The sequence below is a fragment of the Bos taurus genome, chromosome 13, assembly GCF_002263795.3.
Source record: "Bos taurus isolate L1 Dominette 01449 registration number 42190680 breed Hereford chromosome 13, ARS-UCD2.0, whole genome shotgun sequence".
NCBI classification, from domain to species: domain Eukaryota; kingdom Metazoa; phylum Chordata; class Mammalia; order Artiodactyla; family Bovidae; genus Bos; species Bos taurus.
Window position 1 is genome coordinate 73395594 of NC_037340.1, and position 16536 is coordinate 73412129.

The window sequence follows — 16536 nt, forward strand, 5'->3', positions numbered from 1 at the left end:
GTGAGGTTTGAATGTAACTGCTTAGAAGAGACATAGAAAAGAATGTTAAATCGCTGAACAGGACAATCATGCAAGAAAATACAGGGCTGTATGGGATTAGAGAACAGGAATTGGCCTTTATTGAGCACCTGCTGTGTGCTAGATACTTTACATGTTGTGCCATTTAATCAGCACATACACCCTTTGAGAGAGGAGTGTTGTTTTACTTTTATAGATGAGAAAACAGATTTGGAGAGGTTAGCTCATTTAGAGCCACTTGGTTGGTAAACAGCAAAGCCAGGCTTAGGAGCTAAGTCTTTTTGATTCCAAAGCAGAAGAGCCATACCTACTTCTGGCAAAGAACTGGGATCAGTGGTAGGTCCACCATTTTCAACTGGTGATGCCAGGACTGCTTTCCTGGAGGAGGTAGCTTCTGACCTTGGGCCTTGAATAATGGGTGGAATTTGGCAGGCAGTGTGCTTAGTCGGCTCAGACAGTAAAGAATCTGCTTGCAGTACGGGAGACCTGGGTTTAATTCCTGGGTCGAGAAGATCCCCTGAAGAAGGGAATGGCAACCCACTCCATTATTCTTGCCTGGAAAATTCCGTGGACAGAGGAGCCTGGTGGGCTACAGTCCATGGGGTCGCGAGAAGTCAGACACAACTGAGCGACTAACACTTTCACACTTTCTTGCTTAATATTTAGGAGCTTGGATTCTGGAGCCTGATGCCCAGGTTTGAATCCTGGCTTCCTGTTCGCTAGCTCTGTGACCCTGGGCAAGTAACATAACCTCTCTGTTTAGTTTTCTTATCTATACAGTAGAGATCAAGTACCTGCCCCATAAGTTGGTTGTGAAGGTTAAGTGATACAATATGTGTGACTTTGAATAACATTTTCAAATATAAAAGATAATATATTATGAATTTGACATAAATCTATTGTTGAGGTAGGCCAGTGTTTTTCAGTCATATCAGATCCATTGCTGCCTTACCAATACAAATTTTTTAATACTTATTATCTTTTTGGAATGAACCTCATAGATACTAAAATCTACTTATGCCCGTAATTTAAAAAGAATCAGTATAATATCTGTGATATGATGGAGAAATATAAGGATAATTATTTATAATTAAGTAATATATGTGTCAATATAGAAATGCTCCAGCTTTTCAACTTAGAGATGTAATGAAGTAATCAGACACCTGTACCTAACATCATGAATGAGTTTAAATTTAAGAGCAGTAAGAAGAACAGAAACTGTTCCATTCAAGAAACACAGGAAAATGAGTGGGTGGATACTAACAGAAGTCTAATGTTAAGTAGTAACAGAGCAGACTGATTTGTATAAGAGGAGGGAAATGAACTTATGGACTTGCCCAGTGGAGAGAACAAGGAAATAGTTACTCTTGCAGATGAGCTGGGTCCTTTTTCTGAGTAGTGGCAAATTCTTTTCCTGCCTGGATGAGGTATTGATACAGTTTTATAGAAAAGATAACTCCCGTATTTCAATCCCACCACACATTAAGGCATCCTGTCCACTTCTAGAGTTCTTGCAAAGCCCTGGAGCCCATATCTTCTGATGGGTGGTGGGGAACAGAGAATGGATTACAGATAAACACGGGGGACAATATGAGAACAAGTCTGGAAAACAACAGCATCCCCCACCCTTCCAGAAAGGAATTTTCCTGTGTAACTTTCACAGCATAAATTTTTTTATTGTGGTACACAGGCAAACAACAAAATTGTAAGATGGTATTAATGTTAAAAACTTTAAGCCTAGGATGGATGATCAACAAGGTCCTGCTGTATAGCACAGGGAATATATTCAGTATTCTGTGATAACCATAATGGAAAAGAATATAAAAAAAGAATGTATGTGTATAACTTAGTCACTTTGCTGTACATCAGAGATTGGTGCAACATTGTAAATTAACTATATACTTCAGTAAAAAAAAATTTTTAATAAAGGACTTCCCTAGTGGTTCAGTGGTTAGGACTCTGCTCTTTCACTGCCAAGGGCCTGGGTTCAATCCCTGGTTGGGGAACTAAGATCCCACAAGCCATATGGTACAGAAAAAAAAAAAATCCCAAAAGTTTTAAGTCCTTTTTTTCTATTGAAGAAAGTCAGCAATATCCCTGTTTCAAGTGCCTTTTCCAGGTGCATAATACTCGGGCTTACATCTGGTACGTATTTGTGACCGGTTTTAGTATTTCTGCAGTAACTACCTTTTGGCACTAAAATCTTTTTGCATATGCGTGCAAGCTCAGTCATTCAGGTGTGTCCAACTCTTTACGCCCTCATGGACTGTAGTCCGATAGGCTCCTCTGTCCATGGGATTTTCCAGGCAAGAAAACTGGAGTGAGATGCCATTTCCTCCTCCAAGGGATCTTCCCAACCCAGGGATTGAACCCAAGTCTCGTGAATTTTCTGCACTGGCAGGCGGATTCTTTACCACTGAGGCACTTGGGAAGCTGCCAAATCCTTTTTACCCAAATACATAGTTGGAAATGCTATAGGACATTGAATAGAAAGAATAAGCAGCATGAGTAACCTATTCAGTGATTTCTAAACAGTGTCTTTATCCCACTTATGCCCCTCTCTCCGAAATCACCTCCCAAAGTAACCAGACTATGCTTATCTGTTGAAGAAATGTGTCAGTGTCCATGTATCAAAGTGTGTCTGTATTCTGAGGCGTTCGGGAGGTATGAGGGATCTGTGCTGTTCGTTTTTGTACGGGACTCCTCTGCATTTTAATCGAGATTGCTTGTTTCCCTGCTCCCTATCCTTTGTCCCACGTAGCTTGTGTGCTCTAAACATCTTAGCCATAAGCTCCCTACACATTTACAGAGCTTCCTCTCGGGGGGCAATGCCAGCCTGTTGAGACTCTCTAGAGTTGCTAGAAATGGAGGAAACATTCCAGCCAAGCCAAAAACGCACGGGCAAAACTGAACGTACCTGCTCAGAGTTATAAAGCGAGTGTGAGTTCAGTTCAGTCGCTCAGTTGTGTCCAACTCTTTGCGACCACATGGACTGCAGCACGCCAGGCTTCCCTGTTCATCACCACTCCCGGAGCCTACTCAAACTCAGGTCCATCGAGTTGGTGATGCCATCCAACCATCTCATCCTCTGTTGTCCCCTTCTCCTCCCGCCTCCAGTCTTTCCCAGCATCAGGGTCTTTTCCAATACGTCAGTTCTTCGCATCAGGTGAGAGTGTGAGTTAGGGTTGGCTGTTGTCCAAAGCATAAAGAGAATGATCAGATGCACTGGTTGGTTCAGCAGAGACTATAGAGGGCCTCCTCTGTGCTGGCTGGTATTTTGGCACCAGTGCCGCATAAACCATCTTCAACTTTCTTGTTGAAGCACCCGTTTGTCAAGAGTGCCAAAGGAGTGTCCATACTGCGGGACTTGATTAATGAAGCCATGGACGTGAAGCTGAAACGCCAGGAGGCCCAGCAGCGGGAGGTGGACCAGGAGGAGGAAGAAAACTCTGTGAGTGCAGGCGTTGCGGTGGGCCTTGGGCATTAATGCTTGTCATTTTGTGATTGTCAGCCAGGTAAGACGAGTCAGAGTTGTGGCGTCCGCCTGGAGCTGGAAGGCTCCTTGCCCCACCGTGTCCTGTCGTGGACCAGGGCTTGCTGGATGGATGTTTGTTCTTCTCCCAGTGCTTCCTGAGACACTTCCACATTTTATTCTTTTGCCTCCAAATCTTTTCTTCAGTTTAACTTTTTATTCAGGAAAGAGAACATTCAGGTCTGAGACTGGGTTTTTCTGTGCTCTTTTGGGCATCTAGTATCCATACTAGCTATGTAGACTTTACACTGATAGACTCTCTCACAACCCTGAGATTCCAGAGGTGTGTACCTTAGCTCCTTAGAGCAGTGTTAAAAAATATGCAGGTTAGGTATGCGGCTCTTACATGGATAAATGTATGCTCTTCTTTGGTTGGCTAGGAGTGTTCTCATGGAGTATAGCTTTTAGAAATTGTGAATCAATATACTGTACGCCTGTAACATATATAATGGTGACTCAGTGGTAAAGAATCCACCTGCCAATGCAGAAGATGTGGGTTTGATCCCTTGGTCAAGAAGATCCTCTGGAGAAGGCAACTCACTCCAGTATTCTTGCCCAGGAAATCCCATGGACAGAGGAGCCTGGCGGGCTACAGTCCATGGGATTGCAAGAGTCAGACACAACTTAGCGACTAAACAACAACGACATATTTAATACTGTACACCAACTACACTTGAATTAAAAGAGTGTTCTAAGTTCTGTGAATAAGCCTCAAATCCAGAAATATTTGCAGCAGGATGAATATGAGTAATTCAGAAAACTCGATCATTTTAATCAAATTAGTCCTCATTTGAGATTTCCTCCTTTTCCAGGAGGAGGATGAGCTAGATTCTGGCACGATGGTCCGAGCAGCAGGGGATGAGATGGGCACTGTCCGAGTAGCCAGCAGCATGAGTGACGGGGCCAATACGATGATTGAGCACGATGACACGTTGCCGTCCCAGCTGGGCACCATGGTGATCAACACGGAGGACGAGGAAGAAGAAGGCACGATGAAAAGTAAGGCTCTGATTAAACAGACTGACTTCACAGGCAGACCTCGTGCATTCCAGAGAAAGCAGATTCTCTCGGTCCACATGGACTCAGTCTTGAGGCTCCACTCTGTGGCTGCAGTCTAAGGAGCGAGAGCGCTGGGGCCTCGCTCCAACCCTCTCCAGCAGCAGTGGAGGGTTCGAGGAGGGAGGAAGCTGGCTTCTGCAGTCAGAGGCAGGGAAACAGCAGCAGTGAGGATTGACTTTCGGACCCGAACAGCCATTCTCTTGTTGAATGTCATCATTTTTTTTTTTCTTCTTTTCCTTGATCTGCAGAGGCAAGCACATACATTGTTTTTTCTTTTTTCCTCCCTAAGTGATTGTTTATTTTATTTTTAATTTATAGTGTTCATTGTTGATTTCAGTGATTAAGTGACTGTCCATATGGCCCAAATCAATAGTTTCAGTGGTTCTGCTTCTGGTCCAGCACTTGGTATGGGCGGTCTTTGTCAATGCAGACCATCTAGCCGGCGTGTTGTGGTATTTCGTAGTGGTTTTAATTTACATTTCCCTGTTGACTAATGCTTTGGAGCATACTTTGGTGTGGTTCTTTGTCATGTATCTCTTCTTTTGCTTCTCCCCCTTCTCCTTTGTATTGTTGTTGCACATTTTACTTCTAGAGTAGTGCGTACATCGTTTTGATGCGTAATTCAGAGTGTAGTGGAACTCTGAGCTGTTGACCATACGGATTATCTTCAGTCTGTTTTCATGATCTTTAGTCTGTGTGTCTAAATCGGGTTTCTGAATTCTCAGTCAGTATCTTAAGGATGGGAGTGTACAAATTGAAGAGTCCTCAGTCACTTCTGGTTTAAACACGCCTCTAATGCTGCTGGTCCTTTTTCTTCGGCCTGTGACTGAGGCCTTACACCTGTGCTCAGTTCTCATCGAAGGGGGCCATCCTCCCCTCTCCTTTGAGTTCTTTTCTTTTCCCCTGTCTCTCTGCATCACAGACCAGGTCACAGAGGACAGGAATTTGGGAGTACAAAGTGGTAATAATAATAACTGAGTTGAGTTCTAAACATACAGTGTAGCCTAAACTCTGTGTAGGTCTAAAGCATTAAATATCTATGGTCTTTTCATCATTGTTTGTTTTTCTTTTTTTTGTACCTCATCTTTTAAAACTTTTGAGTTTTAAACTTCTCAATCAGGGATTATTTGGCAAACTACGGTCCACAGGCCAAATCCGGCCTGCCACCTGGCTTCGGCAGTTAAGTTTTCTTGGAATACAACCATGTCCATCCCCTTGCTTATTATCCATGACCACTTCTGCACTATGGAGACAGAGCTGAGCAGTTGTGAATGAGACCAGGTGGCCCCCAAAGCCTGAAATGTTTGCTGTCTGGTCCTTTACAGACATAAAGAGTTTTCTGACCAGTGCTTTAGACCTGCTGCTTTGTGACTGATTGATTCATTCACTAAACTTCTCTTCAGTGCCTGCTACTGTATCCCAGGTACTTTGCGAGATGCTGAGGATACAGCAGAGAATGAAGAAACAGTCCGTGCCCTGAAAGAAGCTGTTGTCTAGTCTGGGAGACAGACCATTTAATTATACTTCAGCGTATAAAATGGGCTTTAAAGCAGAGGTAATCTGAGTGTGTTGGCGAAGCAGAGTGGAAGAATATTTAATTTAGGCTGGGGATTACTGACAGATTCCTGGAGGGAAAAGGCAGGGAGGTTGGCAGTGAGTAGGGTGGGTAGAAATATGCCAGCAGAGGAAGCCGGGTCCACAGAGTCCAAAAGGCAGTGAGTTCAGGGGAACCGCAGCTGGTTTATTGCAGCTGGAACAGACTCTTCCAGGGCTTTGGTTCTCAGGCAACCCCCTGGAATTTTCACCTTCCAGGTCTGTGTATTTATAATCAGCCCTTTGTTTCTGAAGGGAAAAGGTTTTCTTGTTTTCTTTTTTCTAGTCTGGGGCCCAGGCTCATCATCTGTGTTTGACTTTGGGTCAGAATTATACAGATGGTGAAAGAGTAGTCACACTGCCGATGGATGTGTAAATTGCTCTGACTTTTCTGGAATGTAGTGCATGTTAAGAGTTTAAAAAGAGCAAACCTTTGACTCAGTAAATTCCATTTCTAGGAATTTGGCCCAAGAAAATAATTGAAGATCTAGGCAAATTAATATTCCAGCTTTATAAAAGTAAAAAGATAAATTAACATGTTAATATGTGCATTAAAAAAAAAAAGACTGGAAAAAAAATCAAAAGGCTAGAGAAAAATCAACCAAATATTAAAAGTAGGTAAAGGATTATAAATAGGTACTTTCAACTGTATTTATTTTCCAAGTTATTTTCTAGAGTTATTCTCAGAGGAAAAAAATACCACCAAAAATACTGCTGATATCATGGTATATCCTGTAAATTATTAATGGGACTTTGAATTCTTCATTGACTTAAGAATCTTTTTTTTTTTCCTTCTTAGTCCTTGGACTGTTGTTTATGGCCTTAAAAATGGATATTTACAAAGAGTTTATGGGCTTCCCCGGTGGGTCAGATAGTAAAGTGTCTGTCTGCAACGTGGAAGACCCGGGTTTGATCCCTAGGTCGGGAAGATACCCTGGAGAAGGAAATGGCAACCCACTCCAGTATCCTTGCCTGGAAAATTCTATGGACAGAGAAGCCTGGTAGGCTACAGTCCATGGGGTTGCAAAGAGTCGAACACGACTGAGCGACTTCACAAAGAGTTTATAAAAACATTTTCACTCCCTGCTAGTCTCAATTCTTACTACAAAAGTGTTCTTAGGGTATATTTCATCCCCTGGATGAAAGATTTGGTGTTCCGTAAATTGTCAAGTGAATGCTATGTACTAAATTTAGTTTTTCTTTTGCTCTTTTTAATAGCTAGCCTATGTAATTTGTTAGGTTTGTTTGTTTCGCAGTAATGAGCTGCTGACTCCTGTTTCTTTTCATTGACTAAGTGCTATATCGTCTCCTTGTTGTAAGGGCTTTAATTATGAAGATGATTATAATCCCTATGTAATATAACTTGGCTGACCCATTCATGTGTGTTGTGTGTGCATGTGTTATGCTTTTTTTAAATTTAAAGAATTCATTTTGTTCCAAATGTAATTGTCATATTTTAAGTGCTCATTACTTCAGTGGGTTGTGTGTTCAGTTTCTGAACTTGGAGAGTGTTATCATGTCTAATGAGAAACATACATCTTTTATTATAGCCATGAGGGAAAAACCCACTTAAAAGCCTCAATAGTCACAGCTAAGTGACATTAAATAAACTTTGTTCACAATCTGTTTCAGGTTGTATAATTCAATTTTTGAGTCACAAGTTAGATTTGCCACTTATTTTGAGATCTTTACTCATTACTGTAGGAGTTGAAACTTTTCACTATGGAAAATTAAAATATTTTTAATTTTAATTTTGAGAATAATGTCACAACCTCTATGGACATATAGCCAGTTTCAAAAATAACTCACTGCCCATCATATTTCAGCCTTATTCCCCCCAAAATAGCAAACTGAATTAATTTAAAGCAAATCTCAGACATTCGACTGCTTCTTCAGAATTGATTTTTAAACACTTAAAGGAGATCAACCAAGCCTGACTCAGATACTGTCTGTGTTATGTTGGACAATTCTTTCTCCTTGTATGGGCCTCAGTGCCCCTATTCAATAAAAGCAGAGTTATCAATCGTATTTTTTCCCTTGTCCCTGATAGTTCTACTTGTCCACATGTTTACAAAAATTATAGAACTCATGACTAATACAGAACTGAAGTTTCTGCAAGTTTAAATTTTGTGATAATAAATAGACTTTCACTTACTACCTTAGAAGAGGTTTGATATTTCAATTGCCTCTATTCTCATTAACTGTATTAAAAATTATTTATGTTAGCAGTATTCTAACAGTATCAGTGCCTTCTCACAAAAGAAATTGGTTCACTCCTAAGTCCTCTCATTGCAGCAGATAACTCCTGTTCTTGACCACATGCCTGTATAGTTCCTATATGATAATAATTTGCCTAGATATTCTACTTTCTGATTATTTTCTGCTGAAAAAGCATATACATTTTCCATGTTGTTTGCATAGTCCTTTTTATATTTATCACACTTAACTGTTTTTTTGTCGTTTCCCCATTGCTGGGCATTTTGGCTGTGTCTATTTTTCACTATTATAAATAACTCTGCAGGGAACAAACGTCCTACATATAAATTTTGCCTTCCTTTTAATGTTTCCTAGGAAAAATTTCAGAGAAGGCAATGGCACTCCACTCCAGCACTCTTGCCTGGAAAATCCCATGGACGGAGGAGCCTGGTGGGCTGCAGTCCATGGGGTCGCTAAGAGTCAGACAGGACTGAGCGACTTCACTTTCACTTTTCACTTTCATGCATTGGAGAAGGAAATGGCAACCCACTCCAGTGTTCTTGCCTGGAGAATTCCAGGGACCTGGGAGCCTGGTGGGCTGCCGTCTCTGGGGTCGCACAGAGTTGGACACGACTGAAGCGACTTAGCAGCAGCAGGAAAAATTTCCTAGGAACAATTTTTGTTTGAATAATTATTTAAACGACATAATTGCACATTTGCCATATTGTCCTCCAGAGGCTTGTACCAGTATACATTCCACAAGGATTGATAGCAGTTATCAGTATCCTTTGTTTCTTCCCTGGACAGCCAGCTATTTCCCTTTTATAGTTTCCATCTTTTAAATCTCTGTGTGCCACTTTCTGAGTATTTTCCCTGGATTTATCTTCTAATTCTAAAATTCTTTTTTGAGTCATGTCTAATCAACTGTCTGACCCAGACACCGTGGTTTTTTCGGTAGCTAATATTTGCTTATAGTCATATGACTAGTAAACACTGGAGTTGGAAATTGAAAGAACTCCCAAGTCTATGGGACTTCCCTGTAGCTCAGATGGCAAAGAATCTGCCTGCAATGCAGGGGACACAGGTTCAATCCCTGGGTCAGGAAGATCCTCTGGATAAGAGAATGGCAACCCACTCCAATATTCTTGCCTGGAGAATCCCATGGACAGAGGAGCCTGGCGGGCTACAGTCCATGGGGTCGCAAAGAGTTGGGCACGACTGAGCGACTAAAACTATAAAGGTTCTTAATCTTAGTCCGAAAGTCTATGCTGTTTTCATTCTGCTGAACTTTGGTTTGTTTTGGAATCCTTGTGTTAATGTGTATTGTGTATGTGTGTGCATGCACATAAACACACACTCAGTTGTGTCCTACTCTTGGTGACCCCCTCTACTGTAGCCCGCCAGGTTCCTCTGTCCATGGAGTTTTCCAGGTAAGAATACTGGAGTGGTTTGCCATTTCCTCCTCCAGAGAATCTTCCCCACCCAGGGATCAAACCCGAGGCTCCTGCCATGTCTCCTGAATCGCAGGCAGTTTCTTTACCCTGAGCCACCAGGGAAACCATAATGTGCATTAGATCCATAATATAAACCTATCAAAATTCATGTTAAGACTGGTGTTGGCTTCTGAGGAAATTCCAGAGAGACCTTTTTTTTTTTTTTTAAAAGAAACAGTTCTTTTATATGTATATTAATTGTACCCAAGAGGATAGACGTTATAACTGGTAATGATAATCATTAATGACTAGGCACTTAATATCTGCCAGGTGTGGTGCTTAATCCTTTGTAAGCATCTCATATATTTTAATCATTGCAGTCATGCTGTGTGGTTTTTCATAGCCACCTCCACCCCTTTCAGAGCAGCAGAAACTGAATTGCAAAGCGATTAAGTAACTTGCTCGTGATTACATAGTGAGCAACAGAAGAGCCAAGACCTGAGGCCAGATGTCTGATTTCCAGGCTCGTGCTCTTAACCATTGTGTGACCCTGCCCCTCAGCAGAGCCCTTCATTAAGTTGTGGAGGGACAGGACCAGGGCGCCTGATGGGAGGTCTCAACTTGCCATGATCCACACTGGTAGCTTGAGTAACTCACCTCTGTACGAGTTTCCCCAGGATTTCCAGAGGCAGAGAGCACAAGGTTTTCTAAGGGGACCCGCCTCTGATGATTCTGTTAACATCTGAGGGCTTATGTCTTGGTTGTGTGGGGTGCGATATGATTGCTTTATGAGAGACCCCAAGAACAACCTTTCACAACCACAAAGGTAAATCATGGCCCACACTACTTTGAAAACCCCTGTCTGGATAAAATACCAGTTTGGGGATTTGGGTAGGCTTCTTCTGTGTGTCTGTGTCAGTGGGGTCTTTTTTTTTTTTTTTTTTGCGTAACGACTGGAGAAGAACTTCGGCCCCCATGATTTGAAGTTCACATTCCTGAGATGACTTGAGAGGATCCTCATACTTTCTCTGCACCAGTAGAGGGAGCTCTGTCATAGGTTATGAGTTTAAATGGTATTCTCACTTGTGTCCACAAATCCCTTTTCTATGGAAGGCTTCATTCTAGATCAAGACTGTGATTTATTTATTTTAACATCTATTTTAAGTAACTACAGCAACACTAGGGCAATGTCTTTATTTTACTTAGGTAGGCGTTTGAATACCTCATACTTGGCAAAGTTCAAGTAAGAGGAAAGTCGGTCAGAACATCTCAAAATAGTTTAAACTTTTCCTCTCTCTTCCCAGATTTCTTGGTAGACCTTAGCCAGAACTGAGGTGTTCTTTCTGCAGCATGGTACCATGCATATAGTTTTGAGACTATCATCTGCCAAAGTGACCCTAACAAAGTAACTGAATATATATATATTTTTAAAAAACTTAAAATTCTTCTGCAGAAACTGACTTGGGAGAAGTTATTTCATGTATCATAATAAACATTAACACTGACAGTTTATAGCTTTTCTTGTGTAGCCACTTTATTTTCCTCTAATTTATTTCTGTATTGACTTCACAAGTCTAATACTTTCTTTGACAGTAGATGTTGTCCTTTTTTTTTCCTTTCTTTTTTCGTTACTGGTTTACAGTGGTTCTTTGTGTGTTGGATACTAATTTTTCATCAGTTATATGCATTGTAAATATTTTTTCCCAGCTAGTGACTTGTGCTTTTAATTTTTCAGGCTATTTTCTTAGAAAGCAACTTCTGTTTTCATGAAGTCACATTTGTCAGAATTTTCTTATACCATACATTTTTTTGTGCCTTCTTTAAGAAATTCTTAATAATATATTTTTAAAAAATTTAATTTTATTTGGCATATAGTTGATTTACAATGTTGTGTTCGTTTCAGGTGTATGGCAAAGCGATTCAGTTATATATACATCCATTCTTTTCCAGATTCTTTTCCTGTAGGTTACTACAGAATATTGAGTAAGGTTCCCTGTGCTGTATATAGTAGGTCCTTGTTGATTATCTATTTTATATGTAGTAGTGTGTATATGTTAATCCCAGACTCCTAATTTATCACTCCTCCTACTCTTGGTAATCAAGATGTTTACGAGGCGATGCATGGTGATCATTTCATAATGTATGCAGATGTCAAATCATTGTGTAATACATCTGAAACTAAAATAATGTCATGTGCCAACAATATTTTAACTAAAAGAAATTCTTTTCTACTCAAATGTCTTAAAAACTGTCTCCTACTTTTTTTTTTTTTCCCTAAAGGTTATAAAGTTTTACTGTCCACATTTAGGACTTTAATATATCAAATGTTTTAAAAAATTTGCAATATGAGCTATAGTCATCTAATTTTATTTCTTCCATGTGAAAGATTTGCATTTCCCTCCATTCAGATCTTTGGTCCTGTTATCTTCTCTTTCTTGCCTATCTATGAAAAATAAATTCTCCTTCTCCTACTTGTTTTTCTTTTCAATTACAGGTTACTCTTGAAATTTATATTATTCTTCCATGCAAATTTTAGTATTAGTCTGTGGAATTTTGTACAATACCTCTGGGATTTTGACTGAATTGCATTGAATACACAGATTAATTAGGCAGAATGGCTATCTTTATGATGTTAATTCTTCCTGTTCATGAACATAGTTTATCTTCTCATCTGTTTGGCTTATATCTTCTATTCTTAGATAACTTTATAATTATATCCATAAAGATATTTTAGATCTTTTTGTTAAATTAATTTTTGTAGATTACTTTATTCGTTCTAATAGGTTTTTTTTTTTTAATGAAGACAATCTAATTGTCTGTGAATTGCATTCTTAGTTTTTCCTTTTGATCTTTATACTTAATATAATTTTCCGTCTTAGTAAGACCTCTAAAAATAGAGGTGGTAGTGGGCATTCTTGTCTGATTCCTTATCTTAAAGAAATTTCTTCTAATTATATCCACTAAGTCATTATAGTGGATCTGGTATATTATCAAGTTAAAGAAGATTTTGTCTATTTCTAGTTTAAGAGATTTCTTTTTTAATCAAAATTGGTAATAAATTTTATTGTTATTCAGTTTTCTTACTTACTAATGTATTCAGCTAACATAATTTTTTCTCGAAGTTCAGTTTTCTCTGCATCCCACAGGTTTCATATGTGGGAAGTTGTAAATATTTTTTCCCAGTTTGTGGTGCTTTGTGCTTATTACATATTTCTTTTTTAACTCTTGAATTATTCAGAAATGCTTTTTAAAAACCAAATTCTATGAATTTTTTAAACTACTTATTTTTAATTTTCAGTTTCAGAGAATTATGGCTAATGAACACATTTGACCCAATATGTCAGTAATTTTTGTTAAATGTTGTTTGCGTGCCTTAGAAAGAATGTGTGTTTTCAGATTGCTTGTAGGAATCTATATGTATCTGGCGGATTTAGCTTGTTAATTGTCTTCAAATATAACTATTCACAACTAATTCTTGATATTTGATCTTTTGGTTTCTGAGGGAGATATGTTAAAATTGTTACTCTGTGGTTGTGATTTGTCTATTTTTGTTAATTTTGAGATTTTTATTTTTGGGGAGAGGTCTTTTGTATTTTGAGGTTGCATTGTCCGATGCATATAGATTTAGAATTGCTAACTCTTCCTGGGAACTGTTCCTTTTATATTTGACTTTCATAACTTCCCTGAGATACACGTTTATCAGTTATGAACTTCCTGCCATACATAATGAGCAAGTTCAAGTTAAAAGTTCAGCGTCTTGTCTAAAGTCACCCTAGATTGCAAGCCTTTGGCTTCTCTCTTCATTGCTTCTGTGATTTAGGCCATATTGTTAAAAATTGTGAAAAGCCTGCCTTTCTTACTGTTTGATACCTAATTCTAGGATATTCAAACCTAAGACTTTTGTTATGTTGGTGTTTTGGGTTATCAACACTCACAACTGTGATAAGATTTTATAGCTAGTTAGCTAGGTTGATTGAAGGATGGTAACACAAATGTAGTAAGATGTTAACATTTGAGGAGTCTGAGTGAAGATTATCTGGATAGTCTTTGTAACCTTGAAGGTTTTGTACATCTGGTACATCAGCATAAAACATTACATGATTATTAACTCATGATTTTCAGTTTTTAGAAATAAATCTCAGGAGGCTTAATTTGAGATATAAGTTTGAAAGTGCTTCACTTAAGAGTTTCCTAATAAAATAATATCTAGAGGTTGTTGGTTTCTACTGATTCAGGTATTACATCTGTCTTTAATATTGATAGAAATATGTGTTTCAGAAAAGCAAGCATATCCCACAGGTTTATAAAAATGTTAATTAAAAAAAATTAGCAGTCCTCTTATTGAAAAAAATTACAGTGTCCATTTTTTAAATTGAGGTATGGGTGTTTTACAGTGTCACGTTAGTTTCAAGTATACAGTAGAGCAAAGTGATTCAGTTATATTAATTATTAATATATGTCATTCAAAGTAATATATTGGACACTGAAGATCTTTAGTAGTACTATGAAGATAATGAAGTTTTGTTATATGTGAGGTTTTTTTTGATGTGTCTTAATATGCAGGAAAACGGCTTCACCATTTCATCCTCAAGCAAGCATCTTTTCTTAAAGGAAGAGAATTCTTCTGTTTTACTTCATCATTATCAAATAGGATATTATAATTAGGAGCTCAAATGAGAATTCTACTTCTATACAAGAAGTAGAGAAAGAATCCAAGCTTTTAAAACATTAAAAGTATTTTGTCACATAAACTGTGTTATTATACTTTAATAATACTTTAAAGTATCTTTGAAAATAACAAAAATTTTTTATTTCAGAGGCAGAGATAACAAAAAAATCTTGGAGCAACTTGAGCCTGATTGGCATAAATTTGTAGTTTAGCAGTTAATGCTTTTGTCCCAGATGAGGAAATGACAGGCAAAAGGATGACCCTTTAAAATATGTACATCATGTGCTAAAGATTTGACACGCAGTGGTTCTCCCTTCCAAGACTCATTGGCTATGACAAATGGTTTTCTTGTCCTCACTGCATTCCCAAGAGATACATGGTGGCCGGTTCCTCTCCTTATCTCCGGGCTGATTAGGCCACTGATTAGGCAGAACTTGGACCACTGAATTAAAAGATTATTTCCACTGACGCAAGCCTTTTAAACTAGAGTCAGTGAACTAAAGGGAGGGACTGGATGATTTCTATTTGAAACTTAAATTTCTAATTGCATTCTAATCTCTTGTTGTTATTGTTCAATCTCTAAGTTGTGTCCGACTCTTTGAGACCCCATGAACTGCAGCACACCAGGCTTCCCTGTCCATTACCATCTCCTGGAGTTTGTTCAAACTCATGTCCATCGAGTCAGTGATGCCATCGAACCATCTCATCCTCTGTCGCTCCCTTCTCCTCCTGCCCTCAGTCTTTCCCAGCATCAGGGTCTTTTCCAGTGAGTCAGCTCTTCTCATCAGGTGGCCAAAGTATTGGTGCTTCAGCTTCAGCATCAGTCCATCTAATGAACATTCAGGGTTGATTTCTTTTAGGATTGATTGGTTTGATCTCTTTGCTGTCCAAGGGACTCTCAAGAGTCTTCTCTTGCACCACAGTTCGAAAGCATAAATTCTTCAGCGCTCAGCCTTCTTTATGGTCCAACTCTCACATCTGTACATGGAAAAACCATAATTTTGATTTTAAGGACATTTGTTGGGAAAGTGGTATCTCTGCTTTTTAATATGCTGTCGAGGTTTGACATAACTTTTCTTCTAAGGAACAAGCATCTTTTAATTTCATGGCTGCAGTCACCATCTGCAGTGATTTTGGACCACAAGAAAATAAAGTCAGCCACTGTTTCCACTTTTTCCCCATCTATTTGCCATGAGGATGCCATGATCTTAGTTTTTTGAATGTTGAGTTTTAAGCCAGATTTTTCACTCTCCTGTTTCACCCTTATTAAGAGTCTCTTTAATCTCTTTGAAAAAGAATTTTATTTTTTAAAGATATTTTTGCTATGGGTCATTTTTAAAGTTTTTATTGAATTTGTTACACTATTGCTTCTGTTTTACATTATGGTTTTTTGTTTGTGAGGCATGTGGGACCTTACTAAACTCCCTGACCAGGAATTGAACCCATAGGCCCTGCATTGGAAGGCAAAATCTTAACCATTGGACCACCAGGAAGTCCCGAAATGGAATTCTAAAGCATCATGGCATTATTAACTTAGAGCAGCTCAGAACTGTTTTGGGTAAACTGTTGTGATAGTATTATGTGATAAAAACTTAATGTATTCATAGTTTCCCAGAAAGTCCTAGGTCTCATGAAGGCACCTATTGTTGTGAGTTTCCTCATGTTAAAACCAAAGTCAGGATCTTGTTGAAATGATTTTATTTCAACACCGTCCGTCAGATGCTAATTTCAGAGCTACATAAGATGGAATTCTTGACTCACAGCCTGTTTTCTTTCCACCTGCAGTTTTTTTGAAGAGGATGTTATAACATTGCCTCCCTTGTGTGTTCTCTATCTCATTCTCTCTGACTTAGATTTTACTATTTGCAAGGATGGTAAATAGGACATAAAGTACTACAGAATTTGCTTTAAAGCTTCTTTACTACAGTGACCTTACTGTCTGATTTCGGATCCCTTCAGATTGTTTAAAACTATCATCAGAGAATATTTGTATTCTCAAAAATACAGTCCATATATCTTTGTCATGCACAGCATCA

At 38.8% G+C, this 16536-nt stretch overlaps 1 protein-coding gene across 3 annotated transcripts in view; it reads left to right on the plus strand.

Moving 5' to 3' along the window:
* Nucleotides 1-16536, plus strand: part of STK4 (serine/threonine kinase 4) — a 90419-nt gene that overhangs the window by 24167 nt on the left and 49716 nt on the right. For all 3 annotated transcript variants that reach the window (XM_059892574.1, NM_001015602.1, XM_059892573.1), the window contains 2 exon segments: nucleotides 3341-3469; nucleotides 4363-4549. In XM_059892574.1, the coding sequence (XP_059748557.1) occupies nucleotides 3341-3469; nucleotides 4363-4549 (316 nt within the window).